This window comes from Eleginops maclovinus, chromosome 4, assembly GCF_036324505.1.
Source record: "Eleginops maclovinus isolate JMC-PN-2008 ecotype Puerto Natales chromosome 4, JC_Emac_rtc_rv5, whole genome shotgun sequence".
In the NCBI taxonomy this organism is placed as follows: Eukaryota; Metazoa; Chordata; class Actinopteri; order Perciformes; family Eleginopidae; genus Eleginops; species Eleginops maclovinus.
The window spans coordinates 2535703-2556162 of NC_086352.1; the positions used below are offsets into that span (position 1 = coordinate 2535703).

The following is a 20460-nucleotide window of genomic DNA, read 5'->3' on the forward strand; positions in this document are numbered from 1 at the left end:
CAATCAGCCAATCAGGTCAAGGTCAGGTTTCTAAAAATGAGTACAACATAAATCCACCTCAATCATTTCTTTACATATTTAAAAGAAAGCTGCACCTTCACAACTCACACATCAACTCAACGTCTTCCAGGTGTTAAGGTAATTGGCTTTAATTGCATCACAGATTTTTTGTCCAATGACATTAAGGGCTCCATCCTCTCGTACAACACAAACAAGAAGGACCTTGGAGGTGTGCTCCCCCTTTGAGCACTGGCACAAGATGAGTAGGACGGACACGTTGGGAAATGGTGATGTTGCCTGACTCCAACAGAACTCAAACTAACGGATGTGTATGTTATTGATTGCTTCTGTGAGTGGGTATTCAACTAAATAGGTTTTCTTCTCAACACAGGCTCAGCCATATGCTAGTGAGGGTGTTGGTGCTTCCTCACAAGCCTATTGAATTCCCCCGAGTGATATTAATAAAGTGTGTGTTCTCTTTGGTTAGTCAGTCCTGACGAACAATACATCCATCACCGTCGGAAGAGGAGGACATCCAGAAACCTTAGCAGTGGTGACGAATGTGTTGTTTGTGGCGCCCCAAAGCTCTCTGAAATTACATTCCCTCCTTTTTTAATAATTTCTTGACACCCTTTTCTCTTTGTCTCCCTTTCGTCTTGCTGTCAGGCTTTTGACGCCTTCATCAACATCTTCTTCGCTCTGGAGATGGTTATAAAGATGCTCGCTCTGGGGATCTTCGGTCGCCGCTGTTACCTCGGGGACACGTGGAACCGACTGGATTTCTTCATCGTCATGGCGGGGTGAGGACCTCCTCCTCACATTGTGGTATCCCCACTGCATGTCAGAGGGCTGACAGAGCGACAGGAGCCTGGGTTTCTAACATGCATGCTACAAAACGGAGTGATTTATGGCAGAAAATGCTAACAATTGGAACATTTGACATGAACCCTGTGCTGCATAATCAAGTTATATACATACAGAACAAGCTAAGCTATGGAGGCTACAGGGATGTCACACGGATGTACAAATAGTAATGAGACCATAGGTACAAAAGAAAAGGTTCACAGTGAAACGTACGTCTCCTGGCGTCGGAAAATAGTTCTTAGAGAATCAAGAATCTTGAAATCCCTGTTTTTCTTCCATCTCCTTTGGTCCAATTACTTCCTTGTTTCCTCTCTTCTTTTCCCCAATGTATCCTCATTTTCTCTTGCTTCCTTCCCATCTCGCCTCCTCTTCTTTCAACCTCATCCTCCCCTCCTTTTCCTTTTCCTATCCTACTTGTTCTAAACTCCTTATCTTCCCTTGGTTTCCTCCTTAAATCTCCTCAACTTTCCTCCGTTCCTTTCTGTCTTTTCTTTATTTATAAACGTCTCCTCTACCTTATGTTTCCTTGTCTCCTCGTCTCCTACCCTTTTACCTCCCCTCCTTTCCTTTTCCCATCCCAGCTTTCAGTCTAATTTCTTCCTTGTTCCCTCCTAATATCCCCAACTTCCTCTCTTCCTTTCCCCCAATGTGTCCTCTCGTCTCGTCTCCTTTTACCTCCCCATTTTCCCACTCATCCTTCCACGTCTTCCCACCCCCCTCTCTTCTCTCTCATTGTGCGAGGACTCAGTTGAATCCTGGCCAGAGATAGACCTTCCTTCTATTGTAATGAATCGGCTGAAAATGGTACAAACAGGCGGCCAATCGTGCATTTGAAAGTGAGACTCAAGCTCGCTCCGTTGCGGATATCGGAGTGTGGCACCATGGTTGACTTCTGAGGGTTGACCGTGATGTATCGTGGGTTTATTGAAAGGCCAGGCTCTTTGCCGTCCTGACAGTTTGCGGTGCATCGCTCCACCGTGCCGCCAATTATGTCAGTGTTAAATATGAAACATGACATGAGATATTAACACGTTGAGAGCAACTGGCTTCCACCTGGGACGTGACTCACAATAACCATAATGTAATTAAGCCGCTCTGATCCTCCGTAATGTAAGCTAATGAATGAGCTGAAATTAGAAATTAGCCATAAATTTGGCTCACACTGTAACTGCTGACTTAACGAACGGTAGCCAGAACTTTCGTCTGGAGGAATAAATCAGTTTAAACTGAGTAATTTGACCAATGAAGACGGTTTAAATGAACTGAGCCTAATAAAGCATGCTGTGTGAAACAAATGACCAGATAAACCCTTGACTTTATTAACTCCACACTGCTTCAATGTTCTTTCTGCATTGTGATTCTGTGCAGGAGTCTCATGTATTATATCTCAAACACTCTCCATCCTCCTCTCTTGCAGTATTTATTTGGCAGTGCATTGATTCGTACTTTTTCTTAACTCTCCTTTGAACGAGTTCTTTCCCTTCCCGGAGTGTTGCTCTGCCGGCGACAGAGACCCCTCAGTAAATGGTTTAATGTGCTGGGATTGAAAACGTCTCTGTGATTGCAAGTTAAAGTTCTAAAGGATGCAAATGTTTGTTTGTTTGTTGGATAGTCATCGATTGTACTCTTGCAACTTCTTCCAGAACTAATTACAATGACTTCACAACTAAAGCACAAACGAATCCGCTCATTAATCGGGGGGATTTGGAGACAGTCGTTCTGATTCCTCTGCACTACATGGACCTTTTTTGAATGGAGATCCAAGTGGAAGCAATTCACTTTTGATAAATTAGTTTTGCATATATTCTTAGGTGACTGAAATATCTGTGTTACTTGTGTAGGCTGCAACTTTACCTCCTTTCTCTAACACTTGCAACAGTTAAAAGCAGGCCAAAACTAAAAGAAATCACAGAGGCAGATGGCTCGGGCCATTTTATGATAAATCTTCAACGCTATGATTTGGGTCCACTCCAACATGTCTTCATGCTTCCCCTTGGCCTTAACCATTAAGTACCCCAAGCACACATTTGTATGAATATTGCTCCTCTATTTACTCCATAATCCTGCTGAAAGGCAGACAAGACAAATAAGAAAAGCACAAACTAACCAAACTGAAAACACAACCTCCTTGGAAAGCGTTACACACTTATAGAAAGTGCTGTTAAAACAGAACAACTATGGGAAAAGATGAGGAGGGGAATAACTTTTTCAGACAAAAGTCGGAATCACTCACATTTCACATTGTGCTTTCCTACCCGACAGATTGGGTCACTTAAAGTAGAGAAATTATTACTCCATTACAAGAATTCTGACCCTTAACCCTTGATTTTTTACACACACACCATCCTGTACAGGTGTCTTATCGCCCCACAATACATTTACTATTATATTAATATTGTCAAGTTATCCAGATGTTAAGATTCAGATTCAGCTCTGCCCAAACTTGAAAACGACTTGTTCAACACAAATGATGCAAGGGAACAACTCTGTTCCGTTCTGGTGATTTATTTTCTTTTAGATTGATGGCACAAAGTGAAATTCCAGAGGAAGAATAGGTTGATAACCTTTAAGAAACAAAAGGGCAAATTACATTCCACATCAGTACGCATCAATCATGATCATTACACTAAACATCTCATTTAAATTCAACACAGATCAAAATCAAACAGAAAACAGCAAACAAATGATTCTTTCAAACTAAATATTTGAAGTCCATACCAGTTGCATCTGTGGTTGAACATGAGCTGCCAGTAGGCTGAGGAGACCAAGCAAAGAGGGCTCGCAGAGCTAACTCCAAACATTTTATACCCATGCTTGATTAGAGGTGCCAGGTGAAATCGGTCCCTCCAGAAACATGGGTTGCATCCTGTCTGTTGGGTGTCTGGGTGAGCTCTCTCTGCCCCCTTCAGGCCTGGAGTTCCTCCACAGATGCTGGTCCTATGCTCACACTTGTTTGACGCCACAAATATTATTGTTATTATTATTATTATTATTATTATTATTATTATTATTATTATTATTATTATTATTATTGTTATTATTATTATTATTATTGTTATTATTATTATCGTTATCATTATTATTATTATTATTATTATTATTATTATTATTATTATTATTATTATTATTATTGTTATTATTATTGTTGTTGTTATTGTTATTATTATTATTATTATTAATATTATTATTATTATCATTATTATTATTATTATTGTTATTATTATTATTGTTATTATTATTATTATTATTATTATTATTATTATTATTGTTGTTATTGTTATTATTATTATTATTATTAATATTATTATTATTATCATTATTATTATTATTATTGTTATTATTATTATTATTATTGTTGTTGTTATTATTATTATATGGTATAGGACAGTAGGAACAAACACCCTGTGGATTGTTTTAAGTTGAAGGACTTGTGAAGTCTAGACTAAGCTGCACATGTTCCCCATATCCACTAAAATTCAACACACATTGTTTTGCACCTGGATTCTGATTCCTTCACCTCTGCTTCAGAAATTCCTGGATAACTTGAACCATATATTGTGTTCTTAGCCTCCATAGACAGCAGCAAACCTTATTTATTACGCCTCTCAACATGACGAATGCGCTGACAACCTGATCCACTCCCTCTTACATTTAAAAGCCCTAGGCATTTCATTCTCAGGCAAGTATTTGCATTTTCATGCCACTTGTTGGCACGCTTCCAGTGTTTAAAACCCCCGAAAGGAGGTAAAGAAAACCTGTCATTAAACCCAAATACTTTATTCCTGATAGGCATGACTCAGACGTCTCTCTGATGTGTGCATTATTCACGAACACGTCAGGAGAGCTCTGCATTTTGACAACTCTAACCTTATTTGTCGGCTTTTATTCAACCAGCAACGTTACTGGATAGGGAAACCAGTAGATGACAGGAAGAGGAAAGCAATGACAAGAAAGCAGTAGACATTCCCAAAGCTAGAGTACCATAATTATCTCCTGGCACATAAACATTAAAGTAATTTACATGCTTTGATCCAAACAAACAAAGTGTATCATGTCGTTGTTTTAAATAGATGATTACCAGTGAGTGTAACCCCCCCCAACATCAGTAAATACATCCCATTTAGAGACGTTGACACCACCGCATTATCTGGAGATGATCTCCTGTTGAGTCTCCGTTTTAGTTGTACCGGGAAATGGGAAAGATCTGAGCTCGCAGTCTGACATTTGAGCTGGAACGTCAGACTTCCTACATGCAAGATACCTCCAGGACCCAAATTGAGTCTCCCCATATGGACATTAAGAGAATACTTTGATAATAGAACATCTTAGCTCTTCTGTCCTATTTATGTCACAAAGATCAACTGTTTATATGAAATACTGCTTACCCTCTATCCGTGGATACGTTGCCACGATGCTAAAGCTGTAAACAAGGCGAACGTTCATGCCAATTTACCGACTTCTGCTACTGGAGCCAATTAACTCGGATATGACGTGATCAGTCACTCCCTCCGACTTCCAATGTTAATTGATCGCATCCATCCATCTTCGAGTCACGAAGGAAGCAGTTCCAGTAGAGAGCCCCAAACTTCCTTTTCCCACATCATCCAGCTCTGACTGAGCGATTCCAAGGCGCTCCCAGGCCAGCGATATAATTCCTCCACCTGGTCCTGGGTCAGCCCCTCGGTCTCCTCCCAGCTGAACACCTCCCTAGTGGGGCGCTTAGGTGGCATCCATACTGCCTTATACTACTCTTACTCCAATCCCCTCCACATGACTGAACCTCTCACTTTAGGGAGATGCCAGCAACCCAGTTATGTTGTTTGTACCCGTGAACTAACCCCCCCCCACCCCCCACCCTAAAAGTGTTTGATTTGGAAGCTAAAACACAGCCCCAATGGTTACTAAACTTCTTTAAAGTGGAACAAGGACCCCTGTATCTCTGTTTTTTTGGATGGATTAGGATTTCTTTTTCAATCCATCATCAAATTCCTAAAAGACAGACACCTTTAGAGAGCACACTCACTTCTGTGACGTGAATATTAGTTGGTAAATGCAGAAATAATACGAAAACACAACTTCAGCAGCACAACTGAACCGAGCTCCATGAAATACTTTCAACACGATCTCTCCCACGATGCCCTCCTTTGATTTAATATTAAACTAAATATGGATTCAAAAGAAAGTCTTTGCTCTTGATATTTATACGTTTCGTCTACCTTAGATGAACTATTACGTTCCCATTGTCTCCCAGTAGCTCTCCACCATTTTTAACCTACCTTGTTAAAGTTGTAATCTCTCTCTGAGGTTTCCCCTTCCTCTTCCTCCTCTCATTTCTCCCTCATTCCCTTGTTTTGCACTGGTTCCTCGAGCTGTTCCCTACATTTCCAGGGTCACCAGTGCACAGTTTCAGCCCTCAGGCCAGAGAAGAAACTGCTGTTGCTTTCTCTTAATGTTGTATCTCCCGTGTTCACCCCCCCCCCCCCCCCCCACACACACACACACACTCTGATCCCACCACAGACTTCTTTACTCACCCAGCGTTTCCTTTAAGCGTCGGAGATGTGTATCGCCCCGCTGCTTGAAACCACAAACACCACCACCAATTACTCCCCATTCTTACATCCACCACATGCAGCGTATGTAGCGGCAGGGAGGTGTTTGGGGGGGTGCACCCTTGGGAGCCCGTTGCTGGGAACACACACAGTAGGCGAGCTGCAGAGAAGGGATTAGGAGCAGCATGAGTCCCTCACTGCACACACTCAGATTGTGTGGAACAATGTGTCAGCGGGGTGTGTGTGCGTGTGCGTATGTGTGTGTGTGTGTGTGTGTGTGTGTGTGTGTGTGTGGAGGAGGCAGGTGTGCAACATTAAAGGAAAGTAAAGTAAAGCCCCCCCACTGAATGCCTGTTTGTTAAGCATTTTTAATTACACGCAACAAATTCTAATTGGATGCACTGTGCCTTGAATAGTCTTTCATTGGTTTCTATATCACTGACAGAGTGTCGCAGTGAAGACGTGTTTCTGTAGGCAGACAGAGGAGAATGACTTCACGTCACCACCGCTAAGCTAAAGGCGGCTAATGTTGGGCTATAAAGGAACTACAGCACAGGTCACATGACTTCACGTCACCACCGCTAAGCTAAAGGAGGCTAATGTTGGGCTATAAAGGAACTACAGCACGGTCACATGACTTCACGTCTCCACCACTAAGCTAAAGGAGGCTAATGTTGGGCTATAAAGGAGCTACAGCACGGTCACATGACTTCACGTCTCCACCGCTAAGCTAAAGGAGGCTAATGTTGGGCTATAAAGGAACTACAGCACGGTCACATGACCTCACGACACCACCGCTAAAAGCCCTCTAGGATCGGTTTCTACTATAGCCAGGAGTGCAACTCGTTCCACGTTGTTATAATATAGAAGAGGACAGAAAAGAGTCGTTGAAGGACTTGGTGTGTTTCTACAAGTGAATAATGATGCTTGATTGTGATGCATTGTTGCGTTGAAGCACATACTTCACATACATAACAAACAGCAGAGACATTGTTAGTATTTTTCATGCTGCAGAACATCTCCTTCATCCTCATATTTCTCTTCCAGCTGAGATAAAGATTCTGTTATCTCAGAGCCGTATGATATCTGTCTCTCTGTATTCAGATCTACAGTGCACTGATTATGTGTTCAGCTACTCCTGGTTGCAGTAATGATGTTACTTCCAAGAGTGACTTTGATCCTAATTTGCTGGAGCGCTGTGTTCCCCTTCAGCAGACTGGACTGCGATGGAAAGAAAGGAAAGGTTAACCAAGAGAAGGCATTTACTGTGGACAGCTGCCATTGCTCAGCATTAGGAGTCCTGCCTTGTCTGCACATTGTAAGTTTAGTCGTGGAAACTTTATGGACAGGGAGCAAGAGAACTCATCAGCTTGGAATAATGTCTTGGTGAAGAACCGGACCACATTGAATGCATGAACAAAAGTGACTCTTCAGTGACCAATTATCTTAAAAAAGAAGCAGGTTATAGCTGAACCGCTTAGCTAAGACTGTCAGGGTTGGGGAAACAGGACCCAAGTGCAGGAAATCAAGGGGAAGCAGGTAAGGGTCCAAACAAAAAGCTTTATTCAAAAGCTGTTGATGAAAACACGAAGCAAGGGGAACACAGGACATGAAAAACACTTAGCTTCAGACTTGGCGACAGGAACAGGCAGGGATCATGGAAGGGATCAGGGAAGAAATGACGACGACCGAACGAGAGACAAAAGGGGAACAGGGACTAAATACACATGGGTAATCACAAGAGGAGAGACAGCTGGAAGGGGGAGGAGAAACACAGGGGCAACAGGAGAACACAATCAGGCACAGGAGGGAAACGCAGACAGGAAGTGAAGCTAAACATGACACAAGAGGGGAAACATTTCAAAATAAAACACAACACAAGGACAGACAGGAAACAAGGATCATGACAAAGATCACTAAAAGGACTTGTCTAAGCTTTTGATGGACAGCAAGAGGAAAGGAGTGTACCATTTCCAAAAGAAAGACCTTGTATGCTTATTTTAAGTAGCATCCTATCATTAACAATCAATAGGATAAAGAGGGGATGAGTTTGTGCAATTCAGTTGGACTTCAATCAATTTTTTAAACTGAAGTTTCTTAAATGAATGTGGTGCAACAAATCAGGTAAATGTAGTTTTGAATAGCTTTTCCTCCATTCAGGATGTGTGAAGCAGGTTACATTGCTCTTATATAACAACAACGCTGGGTCTCTATAGACAGCACACTTTATTTATGACACCTTTAAACCTGAACAAAGGTGCTGGAAACTAGATCCACTCCCTCCATTTTATTGAGTACAATAAAAGCCCTGGACATAAAAATAATCTCAGGCGAGTATTTAACATTTCTGTGTCGCTTTTGTCACGCTCCCAGTGTGTAAACCCCTTAGAAGAGCTAAGTGAGGCAAGATAAAGGGCAACAAAGTCTGCTTATTATCACCCAAACCCAAAGGATCCCTAAGTGCTTTTCTCTGTAGTTGTTGAAGGACTTGTTGAATCCAGACTTACCCAAGTTTGCCCAATCCATTTCAATTCAACACCTGGATTCTCATTCTTTCCCCTTTTCTTCAGAAATGCCTGAATAACTGCAACCATATATTGTATTCCTAGCCTCCACAGACAGCAGCACACTTTATTTATTACACCTCTCGACCTTCACAAGGCGCCGACAACCAGATCCACTCCCTCTGTCGCTACCTTACATTTAAAAGCGCTAGACATTTCCTTCTCACGCAAGTGTTTGCATTTTCAAGTCAATTTCAAGAAAGCTTACAGTGCTTTAAAACCCTTAAAGGAGGTCAAATATGAGAGACGAATTCTGCGTCGGGTGGGTGGAAGGCAAGAAAGATGGGTCTTACACCCTGTCGACTGGAGGTTTTGTCCCTTTGTGAAACCAAAAGTCTGCGTTATTTATGGTAGCTACACATTTGTATTGCTTATTACCAAATCCACAATCTTCTCCTAAGGTAGTACATTTCACATTAACCTGTTTCAGACGTTAAAATAGCAACCGTTAGCAAACACTGATTCCTAAGACGGTCGGAACAAACACCCTCGTGCTCCTTTAGAAGCCCTTCCCCAAGTTTCCCCTCTCCATTTCAACTCAACAAACATTGTTTTGCCCTTGGATTCTGTGTTTCAGAAATATCTGAATAACTGGAACCATGTACTGCACGCTTGTGTGTGCATAATGTATATTAAAGCTTGTGTGTGTGTGACACTCAGTCATCTGGGGTAGTTGTGCAGAGGCTATCAGTGAGCGCAGGCCCAGCTTCACACCTCCTCTCAGGATCCATTCTTCCTCTTGAGCTCCACCTCCCTCCCTGCAGCCTCTATCTGTCTCCAACACCCAGCACGGAGCAGGTAGAGACGCTGATGTGTTGAGGGGAGCATGAATGAAAAATACCTGCGATGTAACGCAGACGGGACGGGACATCAAAGCGTATTAATGGGGAAATGTCAGGGCTCATAAATTTACACATTTTACGCCCTAAATGCATCACACCCTTTGTCATACTGTGTCCTCTGCTGCTCAGACCGTTGCTCTGAGGATTGCCCACGTAAGCAGCAATGTGCAATCTGTGCACGCTAGCTGCTCGCTGCCATTGTTCCAGCTGTAGACGCTGGTTGTGTGATTGGCTCCCGATGAGCGGTGCTGCACAGAAGTTGAGCTGCTGAAGGGATTCACCACGGAGGCAAACGATCCTGAGATCCACAGATAATTTTATTCTAGCCAGGCCTGAAAAGACATTTGTTATGCAGTCATAAAGGGAGGCAATGGAGTTTTCCCCCTTAGGCAGGCGGGATTTAACAGCTTTTACAGATACCATTACTCAATTTAAATGAGAATATAAAACAAATGTGTTCTTGCAGCTCTCTACGAATGCAGCAACCTTCTTCTTTCTCTCTGCTGCAAAAACACAATGTTTACTGTTGTTTAAAGAGGCCCTAGTGAGTGTGTTGTATAGGTTTTAGTGCATGTAAATGATCTGTAAAGGTTAAACTTGTGTTGATATTATGTTCCTTTATCCGTGCCATCTGTTTCTCGTGCTTACATTCAAACACTGCTAACATGCACTGCTTCATAAATCAAACATATGCTTCCAGTATATCTTAACCGTCTCCCGTTACACTCTGAGCTGCCAAACCCTATATTGTTGATATAAGGAGAGCAGATGGTGATCGTAACTGATCTCCTTTCTGCACAACTATACATATATATCCATTGTCCTCCCCCTCACCTGACAGGAAAAGCGTTCATGTAGTTTTGTGAAATATTGGCTGGATGTAATCATTCTCTTTACGAGGTTAAAATAACTCTTCCGTTGTGCATTCATGATTATTTTGAAGGATTATCATCGATCAATTTGATTCAAAGAGTACCTTCTGTCAGCTTGAATCCTTCTTGCCGCTTAATGTCTTGGCAATTCTGGTTAAAGCCTAGTTGCCATTATTGTCTATAGCATCCCCAGCTTTAATAACCTTTAGTCGCCAAATAAACAGTTCTTCAGCTTTTAAATGAACTGTTTTTAGTAACAGTCCTTTGAGCAGAGTGCCCCCAATTTTGCTAGATAGCTCAAATGTGCTAGCTAGCTTGTTAGACGGGTAGCTAATGTACGCTAGTGAACTAGGTAGATAGATAGAGAACGTGGAAAGCTGAACTTATGGATGGATGGATGGATGGATGGATGGATGGATGGATGGATGGATGGATGGATGGATGGATGGATGGATGGATGGACGGACGGACGCTGGCTAGCTAAACAGCTGACATATGCTAGTTAGCTGACATTAGTAAGCTATGATTACTTCCTTGAAGATCCGACTTCCCAAACGAGGACTCTTACTAGCGCTGTGTCTGCGTGTGGTATTGAACCAAAGCATCTTCTTTCCAGTTTGATTCATCAAGTGTTTGCCTCTACCTGCTGCTTTCACTTCAGTGCAGTCGTTCTTATTCCATTTTTCTGAAATCTCCCATCGTCAAGATCAATGAACTCTCCAGGTATTTAACCGGGGGGGGGGTGGGGGCTGGGGTGCTGAATCAGGCTCTCCATCTTCTAGTCATTACTCAGAGCAACAGTCCGGACAGCAGAGAGTTTAATGCTCACTAGAGGAGCTGCTTTTTTATCTTTTATTGATGTCCCTGATCCACCTTGTTAATTTGAGTGTTTGCTAACGGATTAGTTTTATCGATTAGACAAGACAGTACGATCAAAAGGTCCTCGGTCATCTGCAGAGAGGGCAACTTATCAGACTGGGCAATGATGTTCCAGTGATGAGACCGCGGAGAACTGAGCGTTCAAAGAAAGCGTTCAGAAAGATATGAACTTTTTAGATTTTCAGAAAAAAAGTCAGAGTTTTGAAGTTTTTCGGAAGAATTTTTAGGATTCTGAGATTTCTGGAAAAGTCAGAACTTATTCAGATTTTTGGCATTCAGAACTTTTTAGATTTCCAGAAAAGTCAGACTTTTTTTTAGATGTTCAGAATTTTCAGAAAAAGTCTGAATTTTACGATGTTCAGAAAAAGTCTTCTGAGATTTACGAGTATTTTCAAGATGTTTGACAAAAAGTATGAATTTTGGACCTTTTCGGAATAAGTGAGAATTCTTAAATGTAAGGTAAAAAGTTAGAATTCTGAAGAACTCAAAAGGTCCTTTGGCATCAGCAGAGAGGACAGCTGATCGAACTGGGCCGTTAGGTTCCAGAGACCGCCGAAACTCAGAGCTCGATTAAACTAGTGTTGCACATTTCTCCTCTTTCTAAAACTCCACGGCTTGCACATGTTTTATCATATTCCTGTTGTACTTATACTTGTATTAATTAGGGTTAGGGTTCTGCAAACTCCTTGTATGTGTAACCTACTTGACAATATACCCGATTATGATTCTGCAGAAAGGGTTATTTACACGTTCCATTGTGATAGTACAGTCATGTTGCCATGAACAACACATGGCATGTCCTGATCACACAGTTTGCATGTACATCATTTAAATATTCATCATATGGTGGCTTGCACTGGCAGAGCATGACTAAACACGCTGTCAGTATGACACAAACAGAACAGCAGCTCGATGCAACAGCATGACACCTTCATGGATCAACATCATACGGAGTCACATATTCATAAGCAAGCTGCAGAAATATGGCGTCTGCTTGTGAGGCTGTCACTGTGCTTTCACACAATGCAAGGCTTCTACTAGCACTCCCCACAGGAATCCAAAAAGAGTGTAATAGCTGAGTACAGGGGTGCAGTACTGTACTGTAACACATCCAATATGTTGCTGTCCCATATCTGCGTCTGGATCCATACACACTGAGGCGCTGTGTCCATGCGATTGACATAGCGCCTGTTTCTGAAAGTTATACTCCTGTCTGTTGTTGCCTTATCTCATTTCACTGTTATTTTACATTCTATCTTCTCTTTCCATGAGAACAATATGTTGTATGTCATTATGATAGTACAGTCATCTTTAACACATTTTACAGGTGAAGGTTTTTAGAATTTCCGATAAAAAAAAGAGAATTCTCAGATGTTTGGAAAACAGCATTTTTCTATTTTATTTTTAGGGGAAAATAAAGAAAATTACATTTAAAGAAAAAAGTAAGATTTTTAAATTTAAGGAAAAGTCTCTGATTTTCAGAACTTTCAGAAAAAGTCAGAATTTAGAGATTGTTTTCCTGTAATCTCTTTGATCTTTTAGCGCTGTGTGTGTTAATCTGTAAGGCCCACTGAGACAAACTTAGACTACTTAGACTTGATAACTAAAGCGTGGCCCCGCTGCCCTTCACCTGTCCTGTTTGTGGTTATTCATTCACTGTGGAGGCACGCGAGAAAATAGACTTCAAAGTAACACAAGAGGATTCATGGAAACCTGGTCCACTCACACTGTCACCGGTCCTCACCTATTATCATATTGTCCTGGTTCAACACGTTTAGAACTCCTATTTCAGAACAGAAACATGGATTAGTATTTGTAACCGTTAGAATCTCTGCATATTTTGATGTAATAGGCTGCGAGCACAATGGAACTTCCGGCTAACTTCCGTGTGTTGCGTGTACGCTCGACAACTTCCGGTAGGTCGTGTTGTTGTGGTGATTTCCCGGAGATGCTAGTTCCAAGTTGCTGAGTAATAGAGTAAAATGTAGTACAATGAGCGGATTTCGGATAAAAGAGAGAAGGATGTCGTATCAACGAGTCAAAAAGTCGGCCCTACATTGTTGTGTAACCCTGTGTACAAATTCGTCTCGGTAAAATAGTACTATTAGCTTCCATAGCTTGTCAGTGATACAGTCTATTTGATTTGCAGGTACACATATTGTCCCCACTTAAAAATTGCAGTATACCTAGCTAGACTCCACAGGTTCAAATAAACTTTTAGACATATCTTATGTATTATACCTAGCTGGGATGTTCAGCATACATGGGAAAGCAAATTATACTACACCACTGGTTGCTATCAGTGAAAACACAGTAGTAACGTCAGCACACACTGGTAGATTATAACGTGAATTGGTTAACCTAGAGAGCAAAGAACCAACATAACACGGTTAACCCAGGAACATGGGTAACTATCTTAACGCTACATTCATCCTACACTCAAACTGTGAGGTGGTTTTGACTCGTCCATTGACGGATGACATAACGCCCTCACACACACTACTCCTGTCACTGGATCTTTCCTGGACACTGAGGGGAAATACAACACCGAAATTAAAACACACACAACCAGTTGCTAATCGTATCAACATAACAACGTATTGAATAACACTAAAAGTATTTAGTACATTTACACGATTTGATTTAGAAGTATTTAGCTGCTAGATATTCAATGTAGCTCGCTAACGTTAACAGCTGAGCTGACAGCTGAGACGTTAGGTAACGCAAACAGCTTGACTTACCTTCAAAGTTGTGGATGTAACTTGATATGTACAGTTTAAATCCCTTTTCACGCTTACAACCGGGTGCAGGTGAACAGTGGTCTTGAACAGTGAAAGACATGTCTTTACTGAAGGTAGAGGTTTAGGACCAAATGAGTGAAACATAGATAGATAGAATGGGAGGATGAAACCCTCTTTATTAGTCACATACATGCAAACAGCAGAGCACACACAGTGGAATTGGTCCTCTGCATTTAACCCATCCTAGTACTAGGAGCAGTGGGCAGCTACCGTGCAGCGCCCGGGATACGAAATATGCAGGGCCGGAGACATTGTCTTTTTGGTGAGTCCTCCAGTGTTTCGGCATACTGCTCAAAATAATCCTTTCTAGCAGTGGGAACTCTCCAAACAGTCCGGTTTACTGGGAATACTCAGTCATTGAGCATTTTCTTTCCCGCTGTAGAATTTTTGCATTTCAGGATGTGACGAAGATGACGTGTCTGAGTCTAACAGGAAGAGACGGTGCAGCAGGACATGTGGGGGGACGGACGGATGATGGGACCAGAACATCTTCAGCAGACAGATGGCTTTCATCTCTGACAAGATATTCACATGTCTACACACACACACACACACACACACACACACACACACACACACACACACACACACACACACACACACACACACACACACACACACACACACACACACACACACACACACACACACTGTCTCTGTGCCCTGCATGAGGTGTAACAGTAGCTCATTAGAGTTTTGACGCCACACAACACTCTGCAGGATTGTGAGCATGGACAATTTTACACACACACACACACACACACACACACAGGACACAACTAATAGGGAAGAAATTAAGAAGATTTAACAGAAGAAAAATAGAGGAATGGATGGAATTAAGGTAATAAAGGAGGCGATTTAAGAGAGGGTCGGTGATGTGGAAAATAAAGACATAAGGGAAAAGGTATTGCGTTAAACAAGTGCGTCAGAACTGCTGTAAATGAGTGTGTGTGTGTCATCTGTGTGTGTGTGGGCCTTTATCTTCTCTGACTTGCAAACCACTTCTGGGACAGAATATCTGCTGCATCCATTAATCTCCTGTTAATAATTAATGCCATCTCCTCCACACGGAGTTGAGCCTGAGCATTTAGCGCTTTCTGATCCTCTTTATTTTGTCTCCTCTCAGGCCACCGTACAGCTGGATTGGCCTAAAGCTGCATTTTTCTTGCTGACTGAATCACCATTTATGTGTCACAGATAGGATTTATGACTGTAATTTTGACTAACTTAAATAATTAGTGTGTTTTGGTCGTTTTTATGCCACTGTGGCAGCAACAGTACTCACATACAGCTTTTGGATGGAATGCCTTTACATTTGATGCATATACTGTATGTTTCCCTGTGATGTAAAGTACATTCACTCAAATGCTGTTTTGAAGTACTATTTTGAGGTGTTTGTACTTGAATACGTCCACTGTATTCTACTGTGTACTTATACTCCATATCTATTCAGAGGTAGTTGGTGTACTTTTACTCCACTACATGTATTTATCACCTTTAGTTGCTAGGCAGATTAGGATGAATGATGGTAAATATAATCTCCCTTAAATCAGACTTTAGTTCACCTGCAGTAAATCCAGCAGCTACCCTGCAGTATACAAAGCCATTCAAACTAGCTGCACCTTTACCAGCTCTGAGAACACTTTAATGATCAATCATTATAAAACATATCAGAGATATTATTCTGAAATGGACCAATCAGACAATGACTACTTTTACTGTCGCTACTTTAAGTACATTTAGAGGAGAGTACTTTCTACTTTCACTGGAGGAACATTTAGAATACTTTTACTGTGACAGAGTATTCCTACACTCTGGTACTTCTACTTTACTCAAGTACAAGACCTGAGTACTTCTACTTTACTCAGTACAAGACCTGAGTACTTCTACTTTACTCAAGAACAAGACCTGAGTACTTCTACTTTACTCAAGTACAAGATCTGAGTACTTCTACTTTACTCAGATACAAGATCTGAGTACTTCTACTTTACTCAAGTACAAGACCTGAGTACTTCTACTTTACTCAAGTACAAGATCTGAGTACTTCTACTTTACTCAAGTACAAGACCTGAGTACTTCTACTTTACTCAGATACAAGATCTGAGTACTTCTACTTTACTCAAGTACAAGACCTGAGTACTTCTACTTTACTCAAGTACAAGATCTGAGTACTTCTACTTTACTCAAGTACAAGACCTGAGTACTTCTACTTTACTCAAGTACAAGATCTGAGTACTTCTACTTTACTCAAGTACAAGATCTGAGTACTTCTACTTTACTCAAGTACAAGATCTGAGTACTTCCACTTTACTCAAGTACAAGACCTGAGTACTTCTGCTTTTACTCAAGTACAAGACCTGAGTACTTCTACTTTACTCAAGTACAAGACCTGAGTACTTCTACTTTTACTCAAGTACAAGATCTGAGTACTTCTACTTTTACTCAAGTACAAGATCTGAGTACTTCCACTTTACTCAAGTACAAGACCTGAGTACTTCTACTTTTACTCAAGTACAAGATCTGAGTACTTCTACTTTACTCAAGTACAAGACCTGAGTACTTCTACTTTTACTCAAGTACAAGATCTGAGTACTTCTACTTTACTCAAGTACAAGACCTGAGTACTTCTACTTTTACTCAAGTACACGATCTGAGTACTTCTACTTTACTCAAGTACAAGATCTGAGTACTTCTACTTTACTCAAGTACACACTGTGAGTACTTCTACTTTACTCAAGTACAAGACCTGAGTACTTCTACTTTACTCAAGTACACACTGTGAGTACTTCTACTTTACTCAAGTACAAGATCTGAGTACTTCTACTTTACTCAAGAACAAGATCTGAGTACTTCTACTTTTACTCAAGTACAAGATCTGAGTACTTCTACTTTTACTCAAGTACAAGATCTGAGTACTCCTACTTTACTCAAGTACACGCTGTGAGTACTTCTACTTTACTCAAGTACAAGATCTGAGTACTTCTACTTTACTCAAGTACACGCTGTGAGTACTTCTACTTTTACTCAAGTACAAGACTGAGTACTTCTACTTTACTCAAGTACAAGATCTGAGTACTTCTACTTTACTCAAGTACAAGATCTGAGTACTTCTACTTTTACTCAAGTACAAGATCTGAGTACTTCTACTTTACTCAAGTACACGCTGTGAGTACTTCTACTTTACTCAAGTACAAGACCTGAGTACTTCTACTTTACTCAAGTACAAGCTCTGAGTACTTCTACTTTTACTCAAGTACACGCTGTGAGTACTTCTACTTTACTCAAGTACAAGATCTGAGTACTTCTACTTTTACTCAAGTACACGCTGTGAGTACTTCTACTTTACTCAAGTACAAGACTGAGTACTTCTACTTTACTCAAGTACACGCTGTGAGTACTTCTACTTTTACTCAAGTACAAGCTCTGAGTACTTCTACTTTACTCAAGTACAAGATCTGAGTACTTCTACTTTTACTCAAGTACACGCTGTGAGTACTTCTACTTTACTCAAGTACAAGACCTGAGTACTTCTACTTTTACTCAAGTACAAGATCTGAGTACTTCTACTTTACTCAAGTACAAGATCTGAGTACTTCTACTTTACTCAAGTACAAGACCTGAGTACTTCTACTTTAACTCAAGTACACGCTGTGAGTACTTCTACTTTACTCAAGTACACGCTGTGAGTACTTCTACTTTACTCAAGTACAAGACCTGAGTACTTCTACTTTACTCAAGTACACGCTGTGAGTACGTGATTCTTTTAAATGACAGAAATGATGGTTAAGAAATTCCATCTCGTTACCGTTCTAATGAGTCGGTCAGTTTCTGTTCTCTCTTGAATCTTGTTGTTGTTTTCCTCTTGTTTATAGCATAGCATATGCATCTATTTAGGGTGCACACATTTATATATGATATTATAGGCAGCACTTCTTTCCAAAATACTGTCGTTTTGCATTCTGTTTCATCCTCCTCTATTTCTATTTCTAATAAAGACATGATTTGGATAGAGCACATACACGGAGACGCTCATCGAACGTTGTTTAAAACCGGTATTTATTTTTGTAAATGAAGAGTTTAACATTCTCTTTCAATTGAATGTTTGTTATTGGATAAGCTTTGGACTGCAGATGTTCCTCTTCAACAACTACGCTGCGGCTTTTACCCATATGAAAAACCCCTTTGAATCTGGAGAGCACCAATGACGATGCTCTTTGTCCGATTGTGTGCAACTCTTGGGTGTCCTTCAGGATTCTTGAGTGCAAAGCGACTGAAAGGAGAACATATAACCTTACTTTGAATGAGTGAAGCTTCAGATTTCCTCCTCAGTTTGAGTATGAGCCATCCTAAAAGAGACTTTGCACAGATTAACAACATTATAAAACTGATGAGGGGCTTATTTACACTTTTCTAAGGGGACCTTTTCTCTCAGATGTAGCCATGAATCCTGAACAGCGTTTCAAAGCCAGCCTCGGATTATCTCCAGCAGTCAAAGCTCCCCGTAAAAACCCGGAGAAAACCTCCCTTAATGTTCCCCTCTGATGGTTCCTGGGAGAATATTTCGCCAACTGGTGCTTTGCTTTTTGGGGATAAAATCAGCGGTGGAGACGGAGCAGCTCCCAGAAGAGAGGAGAAACAGAGAGATGAAACAAAAACACAGCAAGACGTTTAAAACGTCTCCGAGGAACAAAAGTAATCCGGGTCCTGCTCTCAAATATTCATGAAGCTGTTTGAGTAGAGAGCAGTCCTAACTCACACACACACACACACACACACACACACTCAATTAACTCAACTAACTTAACTTGTCCTGAAAGAAAGACTGTGTGTGTGTGTGTGTGTGTGTGTGTGTGTGTGTGTGTGTGTGTGTGTGTGTGAGCCTCAGAATCACAGAAAGTGTGTGGTTCTGGTTTTTGTGTGTGTTACCTCTAATTTTACACGTTGCTTGGTGAGAGCCTTGAGTCTGCCCCAAGCACTTTATCGTGTGTGTGTGTGTGTGTGTATGTGTGTGTGTGTGTGTGTGTAGGATGGCAGATTGAATTGTCTGCACATAATCTCTTGATCAGAGCGTTCTCCCTAGCAGCAGACCTTTAGAATGTCCCAATTGACCAATCAGAATCGAGTATTCCTTCCCTGGCAGGACTTCAACACGTGTTTCTCTTTTTCTACCTCCTGAGTTACAACGTACCTCACGTCTCCTACCTCTGAAACCTCGCCGGATCCCATTTTCAAACTGAAACTCCCCGTGGAAAAGCAGGAAATTGGAGGATTCTATATGTTACTGTCTATTTCACTCTTATTTTGCTGTCGAAATGTCTCCTGAAGACTCCTCTGCGGTTGCGTAGGTCGAAAGGTCGGCAGCGAATAATTGGCTGGGGCTTTTTTGAAGGAAAAAATCCCCCTGATGGGGAGGCTCTCAAAGCTCTTATTGAAATGAGCTTGTTATTATGGAGTGCTGGAGTATTGAGAAACACCTGAAACTTGCTTCACAGCCTCCTCTCCTCTCAGCCAGGTATCTGCATATCGCTCTCTGTCTCTAACGCTGTAATTACCTCCGACACTTGATAAGACCCTCCGGCTCTCGCTCCCCCTCTCAATCTTGCTTTATTGCCTTCGTTATATTGCACTTAATCATCCTGTGGTGTGTTGGTTTCTGATCCTCGCTTCCTCGTGTCACGCTTTCTCCGTCTCCCTGTCATCGTCCTCTTTTTTCCTCGTATCTCTTTTTTTTTTAGCATCCTCCGAGCAGAGTCCCCCCCCCCGTTGAGGATTTGTCAGAAAATGGGTCAAATAGCACAATAATGACTCCCTGCTTCCCTTCTCTGTCTCCATGTTTCCACAGCTGCTTTTACTTCAAGCTTGTTTATTGCCTCCACCTCCAATCCCTGCTGCCTCCGCTTTCATCTTCTTACCTTCTGACGCTTTCATGCTTTTGCTGCATGTGCTAAAAGGTTTAAGCAGTTTCCCGGCATGTAGCTACCTGTACTTTGACATCTTCCTAAAACTAACAGCCCCTGTATCCTAAAGTCATTTCTCACCTGCACCTCCACACATAACGCTTCATGTTCTCCTGCAAACTAGTCACT

The 20460-nt window shown here is 41.4% G+C and overlaps 1 protein-coding gene across 1 annotated transcript in view; it reads left to right on the plus strand.

Moving 5' to 3' along the window:
* Window positions 1–20460, plus strand: part of LOC134862710 (voltage-dependent T-type calcium channel subunit alpha-1I-like) — a 225623-nt gene that overhangs the window by 92578 nt on the left and 112585 nt on the right. The window contains 1 exon segment of the mRNA XM_063880729.1: window positions 667–800. Within this exon segment, the coding sequence (XP_063736799.1) occupies window positions 667–800 (134 nt within the window).